Source organism: Drosophila sulfurigaster, chromosome X (assembly GCF_023558435.1).
Source record: "Drosophila sulfurigaster albostrigata strain 15112-1811.04 chromosome X, ASM2355843v2, whole genome shotgun sequence".
NCBI classification, from domain to species: Eukaryota; Metazoa; Arthropoda; class Insecta; order Diptera; family Drosophilidae; genus Drosophila; species Drosophila sulfurigaster.
Window position 1 is genome coordinate 10517861 of NC_084885.1, and position 22143 is coordinate 10540003.

Consider the following 22143-nt stretch of genomic DNA (forward strand, 5'->3'; position numbering starts at 1 on the left):
AAAATATAAATTAAACATGATCGAAACTATATTTAAATTATGTATTTATAAATTTGAATTATCAATGAATTTAATTGAAACAAAAATTCAAATTTAATCTATTTATAATGAATTGTAATTTTAATATATACTGTTAGTTTATAGATATGAAGAAAAATTCGCAAGTCTAAATAAAATGACTTAAATTTTAGCGTACTTTTAATTTATATTATAAAAAAAGTATAATAAAATAAAAATAAAACATTGAAATGTGATGTATTTAGAAAAAAAAAACTGTTATAAATAAAGTAAAATTAGCAACAACAAAATTAGAACTAATTTACATAACAAAGTTGTAAAAAGTATAAAAAATGAAATAAAAATATAACATTGGGATGTCCAAACATTAATAAACACTGAAAATTCGCGATAAACTTATTACAAGTAAACTAAGTTGATTTTACTTAGGAAGCGATCACTGTACCGGGCATTTGCAGCCGTGAAACGAAAACAATGGAATCGATCTCTAATGTTCAATTAAATGCAAATAGAGCTTTGGCATTTCATGCATTAATGTAGAAGAAGAACGTAGAAAATGTAATTTCAATATTCGTACAAGGATTTCCGGGGGGAATTTTGTATTTTTCGTAGCTTTTGCGTTTTTATAGTTTCTGCGTTTCAACATTGATATTTTTACTTTTTTCGGAGGCAAAAGAAATTACAAATTTGGCGTTAAACTTTGTGTATCGCAATTACACAAATGGAGGTGGACGAGGGGGCGTGGCAGACGAATTACAATAATTACACAAATTCAATTGAGTTAGTTTCCACAAATATTTATTTTTATGAACGCCGCGCTGTCGTGACGAATTTTCCAATGAAAACGCTTGACAAAATAAGTAAACAACAATAAAAACAATTGAAATAAAAAGCGCAACAAGCGGCAGCAACGCCAACTGCGACTGCGACTGCGACGCTGGCGAAGCTGTGCGTAACGAAATGACAATAAGAGCCGATGCTCTTCTTCTTATTTTTCTTCACGTTTCAGTAGCGCAGCCAGCGTCAACTGCGACGTCGACGCATCCGCAGATTATGAGAGCAAACGAAGCAGTCCCCCAAAATGCGCGTCACTAGCATAAAAAGCAAACCAATTGTTGTTTTGCTTTGCTGTTAATTTGGCGCCGCTGTCTTTCCCCTTCTTACATATTTACACACACATACACAGAGATACACACACACACACACACACACAGACATGTCAATTGAAGAAATGCTGCGACGCTGACGTCCGTCAAAGCTTAAATGATGCGTTGCCGTTGCGTAGCTGACCAGCAAGAAAGAAAAGACAAAATAAAATAACGTTTCTATACCCGTTATGCGCACAACCCATAAAAAGGGTATTCCAATTCCATGCGTCGTTAAAAATTATTTTACAGCTTACATCGGTATAAATTCACGTAGTGTTGTATACGAATATTACAAAAATATATAGCGGGTATCACAGAGTCGAGCTGATTCTTTTGCTGCGGCTGCTGCGCCGCCGCCATCGTTTACTATGTTGTTGATAACTAAATGACAAAGTGAACCTAACCAGTTCAATGCGCTTTGCGTTGACGCTCTGCCACTGCCGACTGCTGATGCTGGAGAAGCTTTTGCGTGCGTGAGAGTATGTGTGTGTGCGTTGCCGGGCCAATGATGTCGATGGCAATGGCAACGTCGACTGCGCAGCTCCCAACTCCACATTACAAACTTTACTTCGACTACCAACAACAAGAACAACAAATACAGCATGAGGCGAAAAATCGCCAAATACATACACAACAACAACAACAACAACAAGGCAGCACTTCATTTAGCACGCACACACTTGTTACATAAATAACGGCGAAATGAGTGTGAGTGGCAAAAATGAAAGAAAAGAAAATAACAACAAGACGAAAAAGAAGTCGTCGTCGTTGTGCTGAACCTGAGCAACGACGGCTGTTCGCGCACACGCACACACACATACATATTCACAGGCACACAAATGCCTGTGATCTAATAAGAATTTTTTGAATTGGACAAAAACATACGAACATACATACATACGTGTATAGAAACATTCATACATACCTCTTCAAAGTGGCGCGAACTGCTCGTCGGGCCTATAAATGTTGTTGATTTTATTTTTGCTGCTGTTGTTGTTTTTCTATTTGTTGTGTTTAATTCTGCTGCTGCCAACGCGCGCGACGACTCACACGCACACGAACGCACGCTTTTCCAAACTTGTATGTGTGTGTGTTGAACAAAAAAAAAACTTTTCACAATGCGAAAATTATTATAAAAAAAACACACTCGCACACACACACGCACACAAAAATAAATACTCTGGCAAAAATAAAAGCAACACAGAAACTAAAGACAACGACTGCTCTCTCGCTCTTTCTTTCGCGTTCGCTCGGTGGCAACTAGAGGAGCTCACTTGTATATATGCATGTGTACGTGTGCGCACACAAACACACCAAAGCAGCGACGACGACGAATCCACGACTTTTTGTATTCGTTTGTATGAGTGCTGACTGTGTGTACGTTTAAAAAGTTTTTTTTTAATTTTTTTTTTATTTTGTCACTTCACAATATTCACAAACAGATTCGCATTTTTAGTACTAGTAATATTATTAGTACTACCACAACTAAAATTGTACATATAAATGTATGTACATCTGCTGGTAATTTTATTTAATTTTAAATTTTTTTTTTGTTTTATTTTGTTTCGCCCACAATTTGGTCAGCTTTTGGCTGGTATTTTTCACACTTGCTTTTTTACCACTGCGACAATTGTTGTTGTTGCTGCTGCTGTTGTTGTTGATACGGCTGCCACTTTACTACACGCGTAGCTCGTTGGTAAAATAACATAAAAAAAATGAAATAGAAACACACACAAAAAAAACAACAACAAAAAGTTACCCAACACTAGTGCAACAACAGCTGTTCACACCAGTTTCTAGCTCGAACGAGACTCCTTTTCTAGCTCAATTGAATTTTTTGTGTCAATTTTATTTGTTGAGCGAGGCAAAAGAAGAAACAACCGTCTCCGACCGACCTCTTTGTCGGACTTTTCAGACTATTTTTCTTTAAAAAAAAAGAGCTTAAAGCTATTTCATTTAACAGCTGTGTGCGCGTGTTACCACAAGTAAAATTGCTAAAATATACTGAAATATACCTAAAGATAGAAATATAGATAGTGGCCACACTTCATGTGATGTATATTTTACAAAATTATTGCATATAGACGCGTAATTTTAAGTAGCATGTTATTATTAGGTTGTTTTTTTTTAATTTATACTGGGTTTGAAACTGTTTTTGGAGAATAGCATATTTCAATAAATGCCAGATTGATAATCGAGTAACGGAATTTTTACACGAATGAAGATGAAGCAAAGGTTGTTAAATGACAGCAGTTTGAAGCTCAAGAATTACCAAAAAAGCACATCTGGTAATTTGCTGTATTTTATACCAAAGGGTATATTTTTTGACGTTTACGATTTCACTATGATTTCTCAATTAAAATTTGAATTATTTTCGAAAACATCAATTTTGGTACGGCAAAAGTTTTCTTAAGAATCAATTGATGGTTTCTAAAAACGAGCAACAAAAATGATGGACCAACAACTATCAATACAAGGAATCGACAATCGATAGCGTGTCGTCAATTTTGCTGCCCTTAATGTCATCGATTTCGAATACTAACCGCAGTGTTCGATTTTTGCATGGCGCCAATTCAAATACACACGATTTTTGTTAAGCGTTCAAAGGACATTTTGTTTATTCATAGCGTATGATATGAAACAGAAAAAAAAAAAAAAAAAAAATTGAATTATTATTATTACTTATGCATTGTGATGGTGCAGCGATGAGCGTGGTGGGACGCAATTGTTGATAAAATGGAATGTTGTTACTGTTGTTGTGATTGTTGCTGGCTTTCCTTAATAGTAACCATAATGACCATGATGATAAGGATAGAAACTAGCATGATGGCCACCATAGTAGGGTGTGGCATGATGCACATACTCGAAGCCGCCATAATAGGGACTGGCAAAGCCATAGCCACCATAATGACCATGTCCGTGTCCATAGCCGCCGCCATAGCCGTGTCCATAGTGACCATATCCAAAGCCATAGATGCCACGTTTCTCCGTCTTCTTCTCCCCCACCACCGATTCGACTTCAGCGTCCGGCGAGGATGCGGCGACTGGCTCCGCGATGGCAGCCAGGCAATGGGCCAGGCACATGGCAAAAATGATGAAAACGCACTGGGGAAATATAGGATAAGAAAATAGGTTTTCCCCTTTTGTTTTGGTTTTGGTTTTTGCCAGCTGCTTACCAGATACTTCATGTTGTTGGTTGATAAGGATAAGGCTGCTGCTGATGCTGTTAACACGATTGTAGCTGAAGCTGATTTGTTGATTGTCTGGCAGCGTGTCAGGGCTTTTATAGTTATGCGAGAGTCTTGGGTCTGTGTCTGGGCCTGGGCCAATGTGCTTGCTACAGTTAACAATTATGCAAAAAGCCATCATAACAATAACAACAACGTCGATTGTTGCCGTGCATGACGGGGCTTCAATTTCAGCTCGAGCTGAAATCAAATATTGCTTATGCTCAGTGCTCAGCGTTCAGCGTTCAGCTCGGAGCTGCTGCTGCTGCTGCAGCTCATCGACAGCGACGGCCCAAAAGGTCAGCAGCCAGACAGACAGACGGACGGACGGACAGACAGACGGATGGTGAGCTTTGGGCCAACTTTGCCCGGTGGGCGTTGCAACTAACGTTTTTGTGGGCTTAGAACAACTCTAACAACTCTACAGTTGTCAGCGATTGCACAAAATGCTTGTTAAGTAATTGTTGCACTCTTAACGGAAGTTTGTTGCAAGTTGTTTGGTTAGAGGGAGAAGGTATGCAATACGATCCACATTCATATGTTGACACAGTTAATGCGTTCCACACACACACAATCAGATCAAATGACGCTTTCACTAGACATGCGATAGCTGGCTGGCAACATGTATGCGTGTGTGCAACAGACGCATGCAACATGTAGCAGCAACAGCAACAGCAACACACGCGTTTAGGGGCGCGACTGGCAGCTCGTTGTGTGGCAAGTCAAATGGCAGAAACCCCGTGGGAAATGCATTTGTAATTTGCAAAACTTATTTATTCCACAATTGTTTTTGGCATTTTTAATTAAATCGACAGCAACAACAACAACAACAATGGGGCAAACAATCAATTACAATAACAAAATAGCAAAAGCAAAAGCAGAGGCAGAGGCACGACTGAATGCAACTGAGATACTACCAATGATGTTATCACATGCTAAAAGCCCTCAACATATTCATGAACAAACTGCATTCAACTCTATAAATAGTAAATCGCGTAAGTTTCCAAAGTTTCCAAAACTATTTCGCACGACTTTTCGCTTAACCAAGATTTCAATTTCAAACTCGATTTATTCATTAAACATATAAAAAGTCGGTTTTTTAAAAATTCTTAAAACTTTGGCTACAATTTGTCAGTTTTATTGGAAAACAACTTATTACAACATTTCGTCGGATTTCAATATTTAAAGATATTTTTTTCTAAATTTTCAAAAAATGTAACAAAATTTATGTGGAACACAAAATATATACATTTTGTAATCTCAAAAGTCATTTTTAGGTATTTCTAAAATTTTGGTAACAATTTGTCAGTTTTTTTTTTTGTAAAGAATTTCATACAAAAATTAATATAATAATAGAAAATATATTAAAGGATTTTTAATCAAAACATTCACAGTAAAAAAATAAACAAATATTAAGTTTTTTCTTTCTAAATTTTCAAAATATGTAACAAAATTTATGTAGAATGCAAAGAAACAAAGTTTTTTAAAGGTTGGGAACAATTATTATTAATATTTGATTTTAAATCTTTAAATATTAATCTGAAAAAATTGAAACTATTTTTATTAGAATTTTTAATCGAAACATTCACAAAAAAGCAGTTTTTCTAAATTGTCAAAAACTTAAACAAAATACTTCTAAAACTAAAATAAGAATTTATCAGTTTTAACTTAATAAAAAAATATTGAAATTATTTTTCGAACATAAAATATAAAATTTAGAATATTTAATTAAATATTTACAATACAGAAAAAAAAACATAAAATATTTAAAATAGGTTTTTTTTCTAAATTTAAAAAAAAAATGTTACAAAATTTATGTAAAATATAATTTTGAATCAATTTTTAAATCTTTAATTCTTAATTAGCTTTAAGCAATTAGCAGCTCAGTTTTCAGAGTATTCTTAATAATTTTGTGACTGTTATGTTGACTAATAGATTATATTTTATTTATTTATTAAGAATTGAATTCCTATAGTCTAAGAATTTATTGAAAATGCGCATAGAAAATGTTATTTAAATTTTATTATGTTGACTGATAGATTGTAGCTTATTAATTTTATTATTATTGAATTCCTATAGTCATATTTCAAAGCAAAATTCCCTACGAATTTAATGAAAATGCGCTTCGAATGTGTTGTATAAATTTTATTTGTTTTCTTCATTATTTTCACATGGACTCCCCTTAGCATTAGTAGCCCAAATTACAGGGTATGCTATCAGGGTCTCATAATGCCCGAGGCACTATAACGATTCCAGTCAGATCGCTGTCAGATCATTGCAAATCCAATTGGAGAACGGGGTGGAAGGAAAAGAGCGAAAACGCTTATCGAATCAATCCAAAGTGCACGATTTTACAATGTGCTTTTTCTCTCTCTCTCTCCCACTCTCTATTGCCCAGAGGGAGCTTTGGGCGGATCAAGCTGCAGTCATCATCATCATCATCATCATCGTCAGCATAATAAAGGAAGAACGACCTTGACCGCAGTTGCAGTTGCAATCACAGTTGCAGCAGCCGCAGACGATGGCGAAGCGATTGCGATAGCCAAGTTAAGCTAAGCTCAGCTAAGCTAAGCCAAGCCTCTCTTCACGTAGTTAATTGTAATTGCTATTGTCAGCTATGAATGAGACTGAGGCAACGGCAACATTGTTGAATGAAGCATAGACAAGACTTTGGCAAATTGGCAACTTTATTTTATGAGGATTGAAGGGGCATGATAACTTAGTGAGTCATATGCGATCCATCGATATAGCGAAGTCTATTCAATTTTGTAAAGGGTTTCAATATGTTCTACGACTTTTAGCTTTGTTTTTTTTGTTTAAATTTCATTTCGCTTCCCTACCTCATTTGACACCTTGAATTTATCCTAATTTAAAAATGATGATAATAGGTTTTCCCTATAATGCGTTTTTGTGGTACTAAAAAAATCTAAAATCTAAAAAAAATCTTTCCATCAACAACTTTTAATGCTGTTCGGCACTTACTGTATTGAGATGGGTTTCAAAATTATTTCTGCAGATGATTTGACAAATAGTTAACATAATTGTATCTAAAGTTGCTTATGCTTATGTTAAAAAAAAAAATGGTTAAGGTTTTCCTAAAATAGCAATTAATAATGTTCGATAATTCCCTTTAAGAATTTGTATAAATTCATTTGTATGATAATACATTTAATACATACAACAGAAAGTGATTCTTTAAAATCCTTAAGCCACATTTTGTTGATAATCCTTGAAATGCTTTCAACTTATTAAATTGAAAACCTTAGAATCTTGTATAATCTGTGTATGAACTTTCAAAAACAAACATATTAATGTTTTCTCGCCTGACAGCAATTTAAAATACGATTACACTGTAGATATGGAGATTATACTGACTACCGGGTAGTTGACAGTCGGGCATACTCGCCCAACAAATGTGACCAAAAAGTGGGTGGGCAATGCTGCCATTGTCTCGGCGTTTGTTAATGTTTATACCACAATTGATATGGGAGACGCAGCTGCTGCTGCAACAAACGTTGCAACTTGCAACGAAGCTAATGCAAGAGGTTAATGCACGCGATGCGCTGCGTTGCACAGCTCTGTGGCAAGCGGAAGTTGCCCAGTTTTGTGCAGCTGACTCTTTTGCAAAATCACAGTCACGAGTCAGTCAAGACAGCTTGACAAGATTATCGACAGACAACTGCAACTGTGAACGATTTACGATCCACACAGTCACTAGAGTGCGCTCCAAGGTCTTACACAACAGCTGAATGGGAGATGGGAGATAAACAAAACATTAAGCTATGCGTTCGCATTTATTTATTAACACTTAACAAACAATTGGTAATTGGTAGAGGTTGCAGCCTCTCAATATTTCAGCTCCTTGGCCTTGTCGTGCGCTCCCTCGTCCAGCAGCTTCAGCTCCGCCTGCTGCTTTTCCGGCCGGATCACAGTGTAGTAATGATAATAACGCATGCCGAGCATATATGTGCCATATAATGTGACGCCGATGCAGGCGTAAACGGCGCCGCGATGCAGCTTATCCAGCAGCGTATTCGCATTCAGCGGCTTCTTCTGCATTCTGTGCCAAATACTTTTCAATTGTCACTCAAAAAAAAATAAAGTACGACAAAAATCGAGTTTTGTTTCGTGTGTTTATTTGGTGTTATGCAGCGTGTGTGGCCGCAGCACTGAAAATATACCACATGTGTTGAATATTTGGTATTTCGATGTCACATCGATGGCACAGGTGCCGTTGCGCACACGCCTATCGATAGCAGCAGCTGGAAATCGATTTACCATATTGTTGTTTACTCGCCTGCTGCCTGCTGGCTGCCGAAATTTTTGTTTTATTTCAATTTACTGGCAAATACACTAACTAGAAAGAGCGTATCATGATATGCCGTTTGTGCCTGTGCGATTTGGATAATTCGGTGTCCATTAGCATATACAGCGATGCCGAACACGGACTGCCCAAGTTGATAGCCAAATATCTACAGCTCGAGGTAAACTTCCCACACAAGTCTCAACTCAATATGCAGTAAATAATACCACAATTCTTATTGGTCAGCTGAGTGTGAATGATAACATATCAAGTCGACTGTGCACACCATGCTGGCGTTATCTCACCGAATTCGAACAATTCTGCATCATGGTGGCGGAGCAGCAACAGATGCTGCTATTAAAAACGGAACCAGAACCGCCGCCTGAACCCGCTGTGGTTGTTTGGAACACCGAGGCGACACCGGGTGTTGGGGACTCCAAGCTATCGCTTAGCTTTGACAACGATGTCAAGGATCACATACTCTGCGAACCCGAAATCGATGTAAACGATCAGGTTGCCAAACAGTTAAACAGCGACGATGACGACGAGGATGATGAGGATGAGGACGCTGGCTATACGGATTATGCGATGGAAGGAGATGCCTTTGCCGATGAGGAGGAGTTTGAGCCTGTGGCTCCAACTACTGCCACGCCCAAACAGCGCAAAGGCAAGACGCGTCATACGGCGGCGGCGGCCAAAGAAGTGCGATCAACTGTTGTTGCCTCGTTGCGTGAATCTCGTGCACGTTCCCGTGAGTTGCGACGCAATGCAGCCGCTGCTGTCACACAGACTGAACCTGATCCTGTGCCTGTACCTGCACCCAAAGCAGCGACTGTTACTGCGTTGCCAGTTGCGACCAAACGTGGACGTCCAAAGGGCGCTGTGAAAGGCGCGCCGCCGAAAGTAAAGCGTCCCAAAATGGATGGCGAGAAGTTGATAGCGAAACGCAGCAGCATCAAGGAGATGGATGACTATATTGCGGCCAATGTGAAGCTCGACTGTTGCCTCTGTGCGGCACCGTTGCAAAACTTTATCGAACTGAAGCGACACTTTCGGGCAGCGCACAAATGCACAGGCTACATGGAATGCTGCAATAATCGCTACAAGAAGCGAACGCTGTATGTGGATCACTTGCATTATCACAAGGATCCGCAGTATTTCAGCTGCAAGCCGTGTCGCAAGAGTTTCCTCAATCGCAACAGCCAGGACATGCATATGCTGCGCTTTCATTCCGATCAGCAGCAGTTGGTGCATCAGTGTGGCATCTGTGAGGCGCGATTCGCCAAAAAGTTTCTCCTAACGATGCACATCAAGGGACACAAGGGCACCGAACGCACCGAGGCATGCGACACCTGCAGCAAGACGTGAGTGACAGTCTAGTTGTACACAATTTTTAAATTAAGATACCGCTTTTGAAGCCCAACAGATGCACAGACACACACCCCACAACATGGATTTCAACCATTGCTTAGAGCTTTTAAGCATATTCTAATGCTTTATATCAAGAACTCTCTATTTATATGTTGCATCTTCTGTATTTATAGCTTCCGCACCAAACTGGAGCTGACGGCGCATGTGAAACGCATGCATACATCGGACTTTACGCTGATCATCTGTGACATTTGCGGCGTCAATTTTCGCTCAAAGGCCAACTTTCTCATCCACAAGAAGGCACTGCATCCGGATGGTCCCGTTGCCGAGGTGCAGTGCAATTTATGCAGCCGCTGGCTGCGAGATGAGCGCAGTCTCCGAAAGCATCTGGCGCGGCACGATGATCGCGAGGGCAACAACAAGTATCGCTGTCTGCTATGCAGTGCCGAGAAGGCATCTCGTGTGGCACTGAGCAGCCACATGCGTTACCATCACTCCGCCAAGCGGCACAGTTGCACACTCTGTGGCAAGGAGTTCAAGTTGCCGCGCGCTCTCGCTGTAAGTAAGAAGTCACATTCTTAAGAAGAGTATTTCAACTTTCGAGAGAGATGATAGAAAAAGACATCCTCGAATGAATAACTATAAATCTTTTCTTGTTGAGATTAGAAAGTAGAGAAAACCTTAGAAACCATTATTTCAAACCTTTTGTCTATCTGTAGAAATCAGAATTCTGTTTAATCACATTTAAAAAATAATAGTTATTAGTGTAGTTTAAACAAATCGAAAGTTGAGCGTAATTAACAGTTGTTATTTCATATTTAATTTTGGTTTAGAACACTATATTTGATATTATTATTTTATTTTATATTAGTTTAGAGCACTATCCTGACGAATTTTTATATTCGTCTTTATAGTCTTTATCTAATAAAGAAGCACAAAAGTAAAAAAGGAACAAAAATCTAAAAAAAAAATTACAAATTTTGAAAACTTATTTAAAAATTTGAGCATACATATTACTTTTTTGAATATATCTTAAATTTTAATTTAATTGTCAAATTTAAATTTGCATTCTAAAGAATTTAATTCTCAATTTTTATCTTTTAAAGATTTATGATTATTGTAATCACATTTTTATCGAACTATTCTTTTACTTGGATAAAAAAAGGAAATTAAATATCAAATTTAAATTTTGTTTCTTTTTTTCAAATCCTTTTGCACATTTTTTGTTCTTTAAGATTAACTCTTATTATAACTATGTTTTTTAATAAGTGATTTATCGAACTTCTTATATCTTGTTTAAAGTAAAGCAAAAATATTTAATTTTTATTTTTCATATATATGTAATTTTATTTTATCTAACAAGATTAGATATAATGTATATGAAATTTAGAGAGTATGTTTACGGAAGCTTTAAAACTAAAGGCAATTTTCCTAAGTTATTAAAAATAAATATATTTAATTTCGATTTTTCATAAGCAGTTTTATTTTGTTTAACAAGATAAGATACAGAATATCAAATTTAGGGATCATCTTTTAGGCAGCTTTAAAACTAAAAGGAGTTCTCCAAAGTTACTAATAATAATAATAATGTTTCCCTTTCCAAATTTTCTGGACAGGAACACATGGCCACGCACACAGGGATCGATCTGTACTCGTGTCAGTTCTGCACGCGTACCTTCAAGTCCCATGCGAACATGCACAACCACAAGAAGAAGATGCATCCCAACGAATGGGTGCGCAAATACTCTCAGCCCAGTGGCCAGGTGGCAATCACCGGTGGTGGAGGAGGAGGAGCAGCTGCAACGATGACAACGACGTTGGATGCGGCATTGGATTCCCCAATTCCCATGGAAGAGGAGGAGGAGGTGACACAGCAAACTGCATCCGATGCCTCAGGCAGTTATCATCAGTTCATCAGCAATGGTGGCGCCGTCTGTCCACTCTGAGTAATGGACTAGTCCACCGACTACTCTCCCGACTGTGTAAATTATGAGATTTTTGAGTTGTAGCGTTTTTAAGTGAAGTTCTTTATTTAATTGTAATTGAATAAAGTAAGTTGAATTTGATCAGAAACCGATTTACCACGAATTGCCAGAGTAATGGAGAATGTGTGCTCTCCGAGCTACGCTATATTCAGATCTAAAGTAAGAATCGAAAAAGTGATTACTTCGAAGTCAAGTCGCAGTCGAAAAGCCGACCAAACATGCAACGGACAATGCATAACGGAGGCATTCGATTACCGTTTTCCGTCTGGCTTAAAATCTCTGGTTAACTCACATATGTATATATAGTAGCAATAACTACATTGTACATTGTTTATTAACGCAACGCATGCCGTGAATATTTAATGCTAATATTTTATCATAATTATCTACTACATCCTAGTTTGAATTGTTTTCCGCCTCGTTTTCAGCAAGTATCGTGCGTATCTTCATCAGCAGCTCCTTTTTGACAGCATCGGGCACAAGGGTGCGTGCCTTTGGCGTCACCTCGGCTATGAGTTGTTCCACAGTGACGCTGTTGTTCCCCGTCTTGTCCAGCAGTATGTTGCGGCACAATAATCGCACTTCGTCCCGCCATCCGCACTCGGTCAAACGGTTGCAGAGCAAATCTTTAATTTTCGAACGATCGCCGGACATGATCGTGTATTGGTCGACAGTGTCTGAAACGGTCATGCTATTTTCTCCTGTGACTACCGTTTTCTTTTCTTCTTTTTTGTTTTGTCGGCTTTTTCTATCTTTGCTCTCTTTCTCTGTCTGTCTACTGCTTGCTGCTTGCTGTCGCGCAGCTGTTCTCGCTAGCGGTGGGCAAACATCGATAGCACTATCGAATCATCGATATCGATGTAGTTGTTTCAAGCAAAAACGTAATAATTATAATGCATTATTTTGTATTCAATAAAATTGGAATTTAAAATGGGTTCAGAACCTATTTTCAATAAAATAATTCAGAAATTCCAATAATTATCATATTCGCAAATTGGTATATTTCCAAAGAGTGAAAACGCGCCTAATTAAAGGCAGCTCGTTATTTTTGCGCCTGTTGGTTTTAAAAAGTATTACGAAAATCCGAATAAATTCAGATTGTATATTGGAAAGTAAAGAAAATGCAAAATGTGGACTGTGACTTTTTTATATTTAATTGGGAACACATAGTTGTGGATGTTTGCAAAAAAATTCCCTTTATTTCAAAGAGTGTAGCCAAGCAACAAAATTGTGGTAGGGGTATATATCTGGTATTTTTCAGCTTGAACTAGAATTTTTGGAAATGTGACGTGCGGTCACTCTTATTACTAGGCTGATCATGACGGGGACCCTGTTTGGGTATCAATTGTCAGGAAGAGTCAGGCAAGAACGGACACATAATTTTAAGTTTTGTCGTTTTTCGATTCACTCCCACACATACACATATACACACAGGCATAATAATTTTTAGTACACAAAGACATGCACACAACCACTCGTCTTTATTGGGTTTGTTTTGTATAATTTCGCGGTTTTGTTCGTTGTAATATGTTAGCCACAAAAGTCAGTTAAATTCAAGAACTTAAATGAAAACGTAACTTATTTTGGCGGTACAGTCAGATGTCAAATGGTAAGTTTGCAATGCATACACACACATACACATGCAACACTGCGCTGCACGTGTGTGTGTGAAAAACAAAATGGAGGTGACCTATTAATAATTATTATATATTTTTCAATTACAGTTCTGTCTCCATAAAAGCACACACTTACAAAGTAAGTGCTACGAAATGGATTCATATCGATGCCTAACAAGAGAATTATTTTAAAAATTACGCGACTTGTGTTTGATGAGCTTGTGTGTATGTGTGTGTGTGTGTGTGCGACAGAGATGCAAAATCGAAATGGCATTTAGAAGACTGTTTTGACACGTCGCATGCTAATAATTTTTCATTCTTTTCCATTTCTCTTTTCCAGGTAACTTTAGGCCACTTAGCTTTAGGAATCAGTTGTGTTAACCGATTTCCGAAGCAATTTTCTAAATTAGAACCCAACTAGAAAGAAATCTGCCTGTCATATGATCTAGGTCTGTCAAACACAAAAAAAAAAAAACAATGAAAAAAATGTGAATAAAACGATTGTTTGACATGCAGATTTTAGGTGTTTTCTGTCTAGGTGAATGTTTGTCATCTGGAGAGAACAACACAAAATAAACTAAAATAGGTAGTAACGTTTTACAAGCCGAAAGTAGGAACAATACAAACAAAAAAAAGAAAAAATGGCGTGTAAAATGTTACATTAGGTATGGTAGGGTAATTAAACTTGTAACGTTTTACGAGCTAATAAGTAGTTTTCCCAACCCAAAAAAATATATTTATTACAATAAACTGTAACGTCTTACGCGCCATAATAATTTAAATTTACACACAGCGTTTAATAATTTGCCATAATATATTTGTTGTACTATTCTTAATGGTAAATAAATAAATATTTCATATGTCAGCAAAATCAAAACAAACTTCTAATTATTGGGGGCTTCTTGAGTTCGAGCACTCTCGAGGAAAACGATATTTTAAATTAACTGTACTCCGCAGAAATACTGAATAGAGTATAAAAATGCATAAACAATTCTGTTTCATGTCTGTTTATTGCCATAGAAAAGAAAAGAATCAACTATCGTTCTATCTCTTTCATTACAGTGATCATGAAATAGAGCGAAGTATGATGCTGTCTCTTTCCCTTTCATGGCAATTGTACTAGGGTGTTTTATGGAAAGAAGTTACATGAAAAAGAAACGAAGAATATGAAGAATGCATTTCTAGTCTGTACAAATGAATTAAATTAGTTGCTTCGCGTGATTGTATTTACTAAGCTTTACAAATAGTCTCCTGTCCGCCATTTTGAAACTGTCAAATTTTGAAACCACGTGAAGTTGGTTGCAATTCAAGATTGGCGTGAAGTTGGTCGTACGCAAAACGGAGTCTCGCATGAAGTTGGCTGCACACTATCTGCTGATTCACGATTGGTGTGTGTCCAGGCTACATACGCATGTCTCGCCTATTTCAATATAATTTTAGTACTAAAATACTGAAAACTATCTATTGACATTTGGTTCCCAATTAAAATAAAAGAAAACATGTTTTTTGTCATTATAAATTTTTTATATTGTCATTAATTTGCTGCGAATGAAAAGTAAGAAATTCAATTTATTAAATAATTAATAATCTATTATTTGACAAAAAAAAAAAAATCGATTAGTAAAAAGAAAAGTGAATGTTCGGTATCTTACCTCCAAAGTCAGCTGAAAGGTGCCTGAAGTGGCTTATCGGTATTTTAACATTTTCCCACATAATGCTATTTAACGGAATAATAAGAAAAAAATTAGACAATCTTACGTTGTTGTTTTTTAATTACTAAAAAGTTTAGATATTTGTAATTATGCCCTTTTTTACCCGGGATTTGAGATTTATCGAAGCCTCTGTAAAAGTGTAACCATCTCGCAAAATGTAGTATTTTGGTATATCATTAGCTTTAAAATACATAATCGAGTAGTTTTGCTGTGGCCACACTCCGACACAGTTGTTAAATAAAGCAGCTTTAAGAAAGCTCTTTTTAAAGAAACAAAAAGTGCTGCAATTAGGATAAAAAAGTAAATAATAGATTGAAAAAATTCATCAAAACTATTGTCAATAAGTTGCAAGTGTAACAGTAACGGGAGACAAGTGCAGGAAAGCCATTAGAAAAGTGAGCTGCTGCAGCTGTTGTATGTGTTATGGATGTATTTGTATAAATAAGTATGTATGTATGCATACATATATATGTACATATGTGCATGCGTATATGTGTTGCCTTGATTTTGTGCCATACGTGTGTGAACTATATACATATGCATACATTCTTGCAAATGTATACGTAAAAATTGTACACATAATTGTGTATAAATCTTGTGCATGTGCAATATTTGTGTGTTACTATTTGACGTATTTCGCTAAAGAAAAAGAAGTAAACGCGCAAAAAGAAAAACCTACGACATTAACAATGGTTAAAACGTATTGTGATCCAATTGGAAAATAGCAACACACAAACGTGTACATGCATACACACATTCACACATGTACACGTACGTACATATGTGTGTTTGTAAGCTTATACGTATGTATATGAAAATACATAAGCACACATATGCATATAAATACATATATACGTATGCGCATATATACAGACACACACAGACGTGTTTTGTTGGGCTCCCCCCGTGATTGAGTGTTGTGCTGTCTTGTGTTATTGTTGTCGTTGTGTTGTGTCCATTGTGGCCTTTGCTTCTTGCTTGCGACTCTTTTTTTATGGCGTTTTAATTTTGCAGCGTTTGCAGCGCCATTGAATTGTGTTACACATGAACATACACATGCAGACATAGGTACGTGTATGTGTAGATAGAAAAGCAAAAACAAAGGCGACATAAAAAACAGCTACGACAAAACAGAAGAAATTATGATTTTGAAGGCATAAAAGAAATCGTGGAATCGAAGCAGCGCATTTACAGAGTGTCAAAGCCAAAGCCAAAGGTTTTTCCTATTTTCGCAAAATGCGTTGCAGCATATAACGAGCGCAAGTAGAACAGCAACAGCAAAATAGGCTACATAAACAATGACAACAAAAACAACAACAGCGATAAAGATGCTAGCAGGTGCATAAACATGCGCTGCGAACCAGTTCCGACCTATTTGGAACCGAGCTGTTAGTTAACAGAGCTCTGTGAAGTTTGCATTGACAGCTGTAATTGCATTATTTGCACAGCTGTTTGCCCCAAAATACAAAATATGTAATTACATAAAATTTCAAAAAAGTTTCATCAAATTTGAATTATGTGTGCGATAATAATGACAACAATAACAAAGCTATAACGTCGCATCAATTTTTTGTTTGACGATTTTGTTGTTTTGTTTTTTTTGGGTCTCAAAAAGCGCCCAGAGAAACGTCGAAGGTCAAGTGACGTCGTCGTCGTTGTTGTTGATGTTGTCTGTTTGTAATAATTATGCTACAGCTGTATGTGTATGTGAATATGTGTGTGTGTGTGTGCAACTACTTTACATGTGTGTTTATAATGTGTGTGTATATTTATTTTAACTAGTGCAAAATACGCAGTAACAGCACAGCAGCAAACAACCAGTGAGAGAAATAAAGCGCGCGAACGCAACAACAACAAGAACCACCCACAACAAGAGGATTTGAAAAGAAGAGTCACAACCAACAACAACAAAACCAACAAGAACAACGGCAGCTAAAGCGTTTCGACAGCATCAGCAAAAAGTTTACAGCCAAGCGAGAGCGAGCGATTGTGAGTGTGTACGTGTGTATGTGTGTGTGTGTGTGTGTGTGTGTTCAGAGTGTGTAAGTGTGCTGTGCGAAGCAAACAATCAATCGAAGACAAGAGCAGCAGCAGGAAGCAACCCCCCGTCCCCCCACGCCACGCACACATCTAAGCAAGCAAAAACAGCAGCAACAACAAGAACAAGAACAGCAATAAGGAGGACAAGAAAGTTTTGCGGGGAAAGCAAAAGCAAAAGTGATGGACTCGGATAACGATAACGATTTTTTGGACAATGTCGATTCGGGCAATGTATCGTCGGGCGATGACGGTGACGATGATTTTGCCATGGAGGTGGATATGCCCAGTTCGACGGAACGTCAGCTGGACGCCGATGACCATCAGTATAAGGTGCTAACCACAGATGAAATAGTGCAGTATCAGCGCGAAATAATCGATGAGGTTAATCGTGTGCTAAAGGTGAGTCACACACCCGATCAACATACTTTATATACATATACATATGTATATATATATATATATATATATATATATATATATATATATATGTACATATATATACAGATAGATCTATATAAATATTTGTACATATCATTTCATATAATGCTCTGATAAGCTGGCTAACTGACTGACTCAACTGTTGTGCTTAATCATAATGAACTGTTTTCTCATTTCCTCTCTCCCTCTCGCTCTCACGCTCTCTCCCTCAGCTATCGACGCCCATAACACGAATACTGCTGAATCAATTCAAGTGGGACAAGGAGAAGCTGCTGGAGAAATATTTCGATGGCAGCGAAGATAATACGGAAGAGTTCTTCAAATGCGCACACGTCATAAATCCGTTTAACAAGCCTGCCGAGTCGGTGCTGCAAAAGGTAAACATCACAGCTTGCTACACAACATCTCGTTGACTCGCTCTAATACGCATCTTTTCTGTCTCTCTCTCTCTCTCTCTCTATCAGACCACACGGAGCCAGTGCGAGGAGTGCGAGATTTGTTTCTCATTGTTGCCGCCAGATGTAAGTCTCCACAATAGTATTCTCTCCACTCTAAACTATAGTTCATCTTCTCTCCCTCTCTCTCTCTCTCTCGCTCGCTCTGTAGTCCATGACTGGCTTGGAGTGTGGCCATCGCTTTTGCCTGAACTGCTGGCGAGAGTATCTGACAACGAAAATCGTTACAGAGGGTCTCGGCCAGAAAATATCGTGCGCCGCGCACGGCTGTGATATTTTAGTGGATGATGTGACCGTTACCAATTTGGTGCCAGACGTTAAGGTCAAGGTCAAATACCAGCAGCTGATAACCAATAGCTTCGTTGAATGCAATCAACTATTACGCTGGTGTCCGTCCGTTGATTGCACCTATGCGGTCAAGGTGCCGTATGCGGAATCCCGTCGCGTCCACTGCAAGTGCGGCCATATCTTTTGCTTTGCCTGCGGCGAAAATTGGCACGATCCGGTGCAGTGTCGCTGGCTGAAGAAGTGGATCAAGAAGTGCGACGATGACTCCGAGACGTCCAATTGGATTGCAGCCAATACCAAAGAGTGTCCCAGATGCAGTGTCACCATCGAAAAGGATGGCGGCTGCAATCACATGGTCTGCAAGAATCAAAATTGCAAACACGACTTCTGCTGGGTCTGTCTCGGATCCTGGGAGCCCCACGGTTCGTCCTGGTACAATTGCAATCGCTATGACGAGGACGAGGCCAAAGCGGCGCGCGATGCCCAAGAAAAGCTACGTTCATCACTGGCCAGGTATTATCTTTCATTTTGAATGCTTTCATTTTATTTTAATTATTTTCTATTCATTTCTCGAAACAGATATTTGCACTATTATAATCGCTACATGAACCACATGCAATCCATGAAGTTTGAGAACAAATTGTATGCTTCGGTCAAGCAAAAAATGGAGGAAATGCAACAGCACAATATGTCCTGGATCGAGGTGTGTGTTCTTCATGCTCATTATCATACTTTGTATTCCTTGAAACGATGTTTTTAGTAGAAATTAAAAGAAGTGTTTAATTAGTTTTACATAGCACAATATGTCCTAGATAGAGGTGTGTGATCTTCTTGCTCATTATCATACTTTGTACTCTTTGAATCGAGAGTCAAAATTGACAGTAGAAAGGAAAAGAAGTGTTTAGTTAACTAAAATTCAATGTTTAAGTAACACAATATGTCTTAGATCTAGGTGTGTGTTCTTTATGCTCATTAACATTATTTCTTCTCCATAAAGCAATAGCTTAAATTTACAGTAGAAAGGAAGAGAAGTGTTTAATTAGTTAACTCGAATTCAGTGCGTAAATTAGATGTTATAATAGAAGTGTGTTGATCATGCTCATCATTTATTTCATCATTATTACAGTAGAATGAACACGTTAGAAAGCTAGAGTCGAGTGTGCTCGACTGTGGGATACTCTCTACCTATTTTGAATAAGAGCAAATACCACACAGATCTTTTTCATAAAATACATATACCGAATCAATACAAAAATACTGAAAACTTACCAAATGCTATTATTGGTATATTGATTCAGTACTAAATTCAAAAACTACCATAGAGTGAAAAATATACCATATTGTTCACGAAAGCTACTAAAACAGACGAAAGCTGCAATACACGTTTTTCGCATTCAGAAATATTTCTTTAATAGAATAATTTATATTTTTTATGGGGTCGGAGATGTCTCCTGAAAGCACAAAGTTATATGGGTAGCGGGTATAAAAATCAGTGATGAATTAGTTAACATGAATTCATTTTATATCATTTCATTTTGTTGCACGATTAATTCATTTGATTTGTTTTGGTTTCTAGGTGCAATTCCTGAAAAAGGCTGTCGATATACTCTGCCAATGTCGCCAGACCCTTATGTACACATACGTATTTGCGTATTATTTGAAAAAGAACAATCAATCGATGATATTCGAGGATAATCAGAAGGATTTGGAGTCGGCAACAGAAAAGCTGTCCGAGTATTTGGAACGTGATATTACATCCGAAAATCTGGCTGATATTAAACAGAAAGTACAGGATAAATACAGGTGAATACGTTTGATTTAAATTGAAATTGAAAATTGTTAATTGTGAATTCGATTGGATTGCAGATATTGTGAGAAACGTTGCACAGTCCTGCTCAACCATGTGCACGAAGGATATGAAAAGGATTGGTGGGATTATACAGAATGACGCGAGTCCTGGCTGGATAATTAAGGCAACAAAATGCGCAGTCGGAGTGTAACTAGCAATTGGCATTAACAGTAGCAGTAGCAGATAACAGTTAGCAGTTTAGCAGTTAAGCAGCAACAGCAGCAGCAGCAGCAGTCGTAACAACAACATCAACCACAACAACAACAACCACAAAGCAGGCAATTCGAGATGTGGAGATGAAGATACAGATGAAAAGATAGCTAAGAAAAACGGAGATGAACAACAACAAAATGCAGTGCAAAGCAAAAAATAATTATAAAAAAAAGCAGAAATAAAATTTTCACACACACACATACACACAAACAAAGAAAAGCAAAAAACATTAAATGAAAATAACAACTACACATAGAGGCACGATTAAATGCGGTGGAAGAAGATTTTGGGGGGGAAACAAACAACAAAAGAAAAACATATGTTACCGAAACAGAAAAGTACATTAAAACCGTCAAAAATGAAAAAAGTTTAATAAATAAAAATTATATTTAAAAAAAAAGAAAGAAAAAAAAGAATAAGAAACAAAAGAAAAAACGGAAATGCAGTTACAAGATAATTCAGAATAAGTGAAGCGTTATATTAAACCATACTATATAAAATATATATATGCATATATACATTTTTTCTCTTCGTGTTGATCAGCAGAACTTCAAAATGGCGATGTCGACTGATCTGATCCAGAATACTCGCTTACACACACACACACACACAGACACACACACACACGATCACATTCAGCCAAGATCTTAAGTAAACTCGCAAGAATGCCACTTCGTGAAAAACTACAAAACAAACAAACAAAAAAAGAAGAAAAAAGAAAATGAAAGGAAATAAACAAAAGAAATCCGAAAACTATATATTAATTACAATAGACTACAACACACAGAAAACGAAACGAAACAAAACGAAACGCAATTGAAATAGATAAAGTAAACTTATTGTAACACTGAGTTTGTAAGCATTGCCCGACACACTTCCGGTTCCGGTCCCAGTTGTATATGTATATGTATGTGTGTGCTATATAGTAGCCAATAGCGTACGATTTACAAAAAACAAATTGGAATTTATTTGAGTGCCTGTTTCCTCTGATTTGTTTTTGACATTACATTTTACTTTGTTCCGATTTAACTATTTTAACGTCTAACTCAACAAACAATGCTTAGCATATGTACTATATATATACTATATATATTTCTCCGATTATGAAAAAAACAAACATTATTAAAAAGAAAAGAATTGCAATTTTATTGTTTCTCCGTCGATCAACATTCGAACAGTCATTTATTGGCTTTATCACAAACTATTTAGTACGCATCATTAATTTATTATATCCAAAAGTAAAAGATCTGTCAGCAGTAAGCAAATTTATATATTTTTTTTTTGTTTTTTTATTTTGTTTGACGGTGCAAATTTGCAATATATGAAAAAGAACAAAGAAAACAGAAAAATGTATTATTATGTAAATGCAATATGTAATAAACCGAATTCAAGTTGTACATGTTAATAGTCATCATATAGAGTTCGCTTGGTAGTAACCTCCCGCATCCCTCTCTCTCTCTCTCTCTTGCGCTCCCTCTCC

General features: G+C 37.1%; 6 protein-coding genes and 1 long non-coding RNA gene across 9 annotated transcripts in view; 3 read left to right on the forward strand and 4 right to left on the reverse strand.

Moving 5' to 3' along the window:
* The window catches only part of LOC133847027 (histone deacetylase 4), a 29999-nt gene extending 26915 nt beyond the window's left edge, over window positions 1–3084 (reverse strand). Inside the window, 1 exon segment of the mRNA XM_062281771.1 lies at window positions 2092–3084. The gene's annotated coding sequence lies outside the window, so the exon portion shown is untranslated.
* A 199-nt stretch (window positions 3085–3283) lies between these two features.
* On the reverse strand, window positions 3284–4442 carry LOC133847035 (chorion class B protein M3A5). The gene is made up of 2 exons (XM_062281781.1): window positions 4343–4442; window positions 3284–4271 (listed from the first exon to the last, which is right to left on the reverse strand). The coding sequence occupies exons 1-2, from the start codon at window positions 4352–4354 to the stop codon at window positions 3945–3947; spliced, it is 339 nt and encodes a 112-aa protein (XP_062137765.1). The 5' UTR covers window positions 4355–4442; the 3' UTR covers window positions 3284–3944.
* A 3732-nt stretch (window positions 4443–8174) lies between these two features.
* On the reverse strand, window positions 8175–8564 carry LOC133847731 (uncharacterized). Its single transcript, XM_062282924.1, has one exon. The coding sequence runs from the start codon at window positions 8450–8452 to the stop codon at window positions 8240–8242; it is 213 nt and encodes a 70-aa protein (XP_062138908.1). The 5' UTR covers window positions 8453–8564; the 3' UTR covers window positions 8175–8239.
* Window positions 8565–8674: 110 nt separating this feature from the next.
* Window positions 8675–12151, forward strand: LOC133847728 (transcription factor grauzone-like). Its single transcript, XM_062282922.1, has 4 exons — window positions 8675–8877; window positions 8943–10060; window positions 10241–10625; window positions 11684–12151. The coding sequence occupies exons 1-4, from the start codon at window positions 8767–8769 to the stop codon at window positions 12011–12013; spliced, it is 1944 nt and encodes a 647-aa protein (XP_062138906.1). The 5' UTR covers window positions 8675–8766; the 3' UTR covers window positions 12014–12151.
* Window positions 12152–12349: 198 nt separating this feature from the next.
* LOC133847729 (enhancer of yellow 2 transcription factor) lies at window positions 12350–12838 on the reverse strand. The gene has a single exon (XM_062282923.1). The coding sequence runs from the start codon at window positions 12740–12742 to the stop codon at window positions 12449–12451; it is 294 nt and encodes a 97-aa protein (XP_062138907.1). The 5' UTR covers window positions 12743–12838; the 3' UTR covers window positions 12350–12448.
* A 582-nt stretch (window positions 12839–13420) lies between these two features.
* Window positions 13421–14185, forward strand: LOC133847732 (uncharacterized). Its single transcript, XR_009895185.1, has 3 exons — window positions 13421–13661; window positions 13777–13807; window positions 14009–14185. It is a non-coding gene; the product is annotated as an uncharacterized LOC133847732 (long non-coding RNA).
* A 1396-nt stretch (window positions 14186–15581) lies between these two features.
* LOC133847582 (E3 ubiquitin-protein ligase ariadne-1) lies at window positions 15582–21621 on the forward strand. Of its 3 annotated transcripts, none has more exons than XM_062282732.1 (8): window positions 15582–15680; window positions 17163–17819; window positions 18071–18235; window positions 18323–18379; window positions 18465–19114; window positions 19181–19304; window positions 20178–20404; window positions 20468–21621. In XM_062282732.1, exons 2-8 carry the CDS (start codon window positions 17601–17603, stop codon window positions 20547–20549), a joined length of 1524 nt encoding a protein of 507 aa, XP_062138716.1. In that variant the 5' UTR covers window positions 15582–15680; window positions 17163–17600; the 3' UTR covers window positions 20550–21621. The 3 variants fall into 3 exon arrangements, with proteins under 3 accessions (XP_062138716.1, XP_062138715.1, XP_062138714.1); XM_062282731.1 differs by having other exon boundaries at window positions 15589–15794; XM_062282730.1 differs by having other exon boundaries at window positions 15589–15775.
* Window positions 21622–22143: the final 522 nt, after the last annotated feature.

Coding starts and splice junctions, on each gene's coding strand:
- LOC133847731 (XM_062282924.1), bottom strand. CDS start 8,452: ATGCAGAAGAAGCCGCTGAATGCGAATACGCTGCTGGATAAGCTGCAT.
- LOC133847728 (XM_062282922.1), top strand. CDS start 8,767: ATGATATGCCGTTTGTGCCTGTGCGATTTGGATAATTCGGTGTCCATT. Junction 8,878..8,942: donor CCAAATATCTACAGCTCGAG/GTAAACTTCCCA, acceptor CTTATTGGTCAG/CTGAGTGTGAATGATAACAT. Junction 10,061..10,240: donor TGCGACACCTGCAGCAAGAC/GTGAGTGACAGT, acceptor CTGTATTTATAG/CTTCCGCACCAAACTGGAGC.
- LOC133847729 (XM_062282923.1), bottom strand. CDS start 12,742: ATGACCGTTTCAGACACTGTCGACCAATACACGATCATGTCCGGCGAT.
- LOC133847582 (XM_062282732.1), top strand. CDS start 17,601: ATGGACTCGGATAACGATAACGATTTTTTGGACAATGTCGATTCGGGC. Junction 18,380..18,464: donor TCTCATTGTTGCCGCCAGAT/GTAAGTCTCCAC, acceptor CTCGCTCTGTAG/TCCATGACTGGCTTGGAGTG. Junction 19,115..19,180: donor CTACGTTCATCACTGGCCAG/GTATTATCTTTC, acceptor TTCTCGAAACAG/ATATTTGCACTATTATAATC.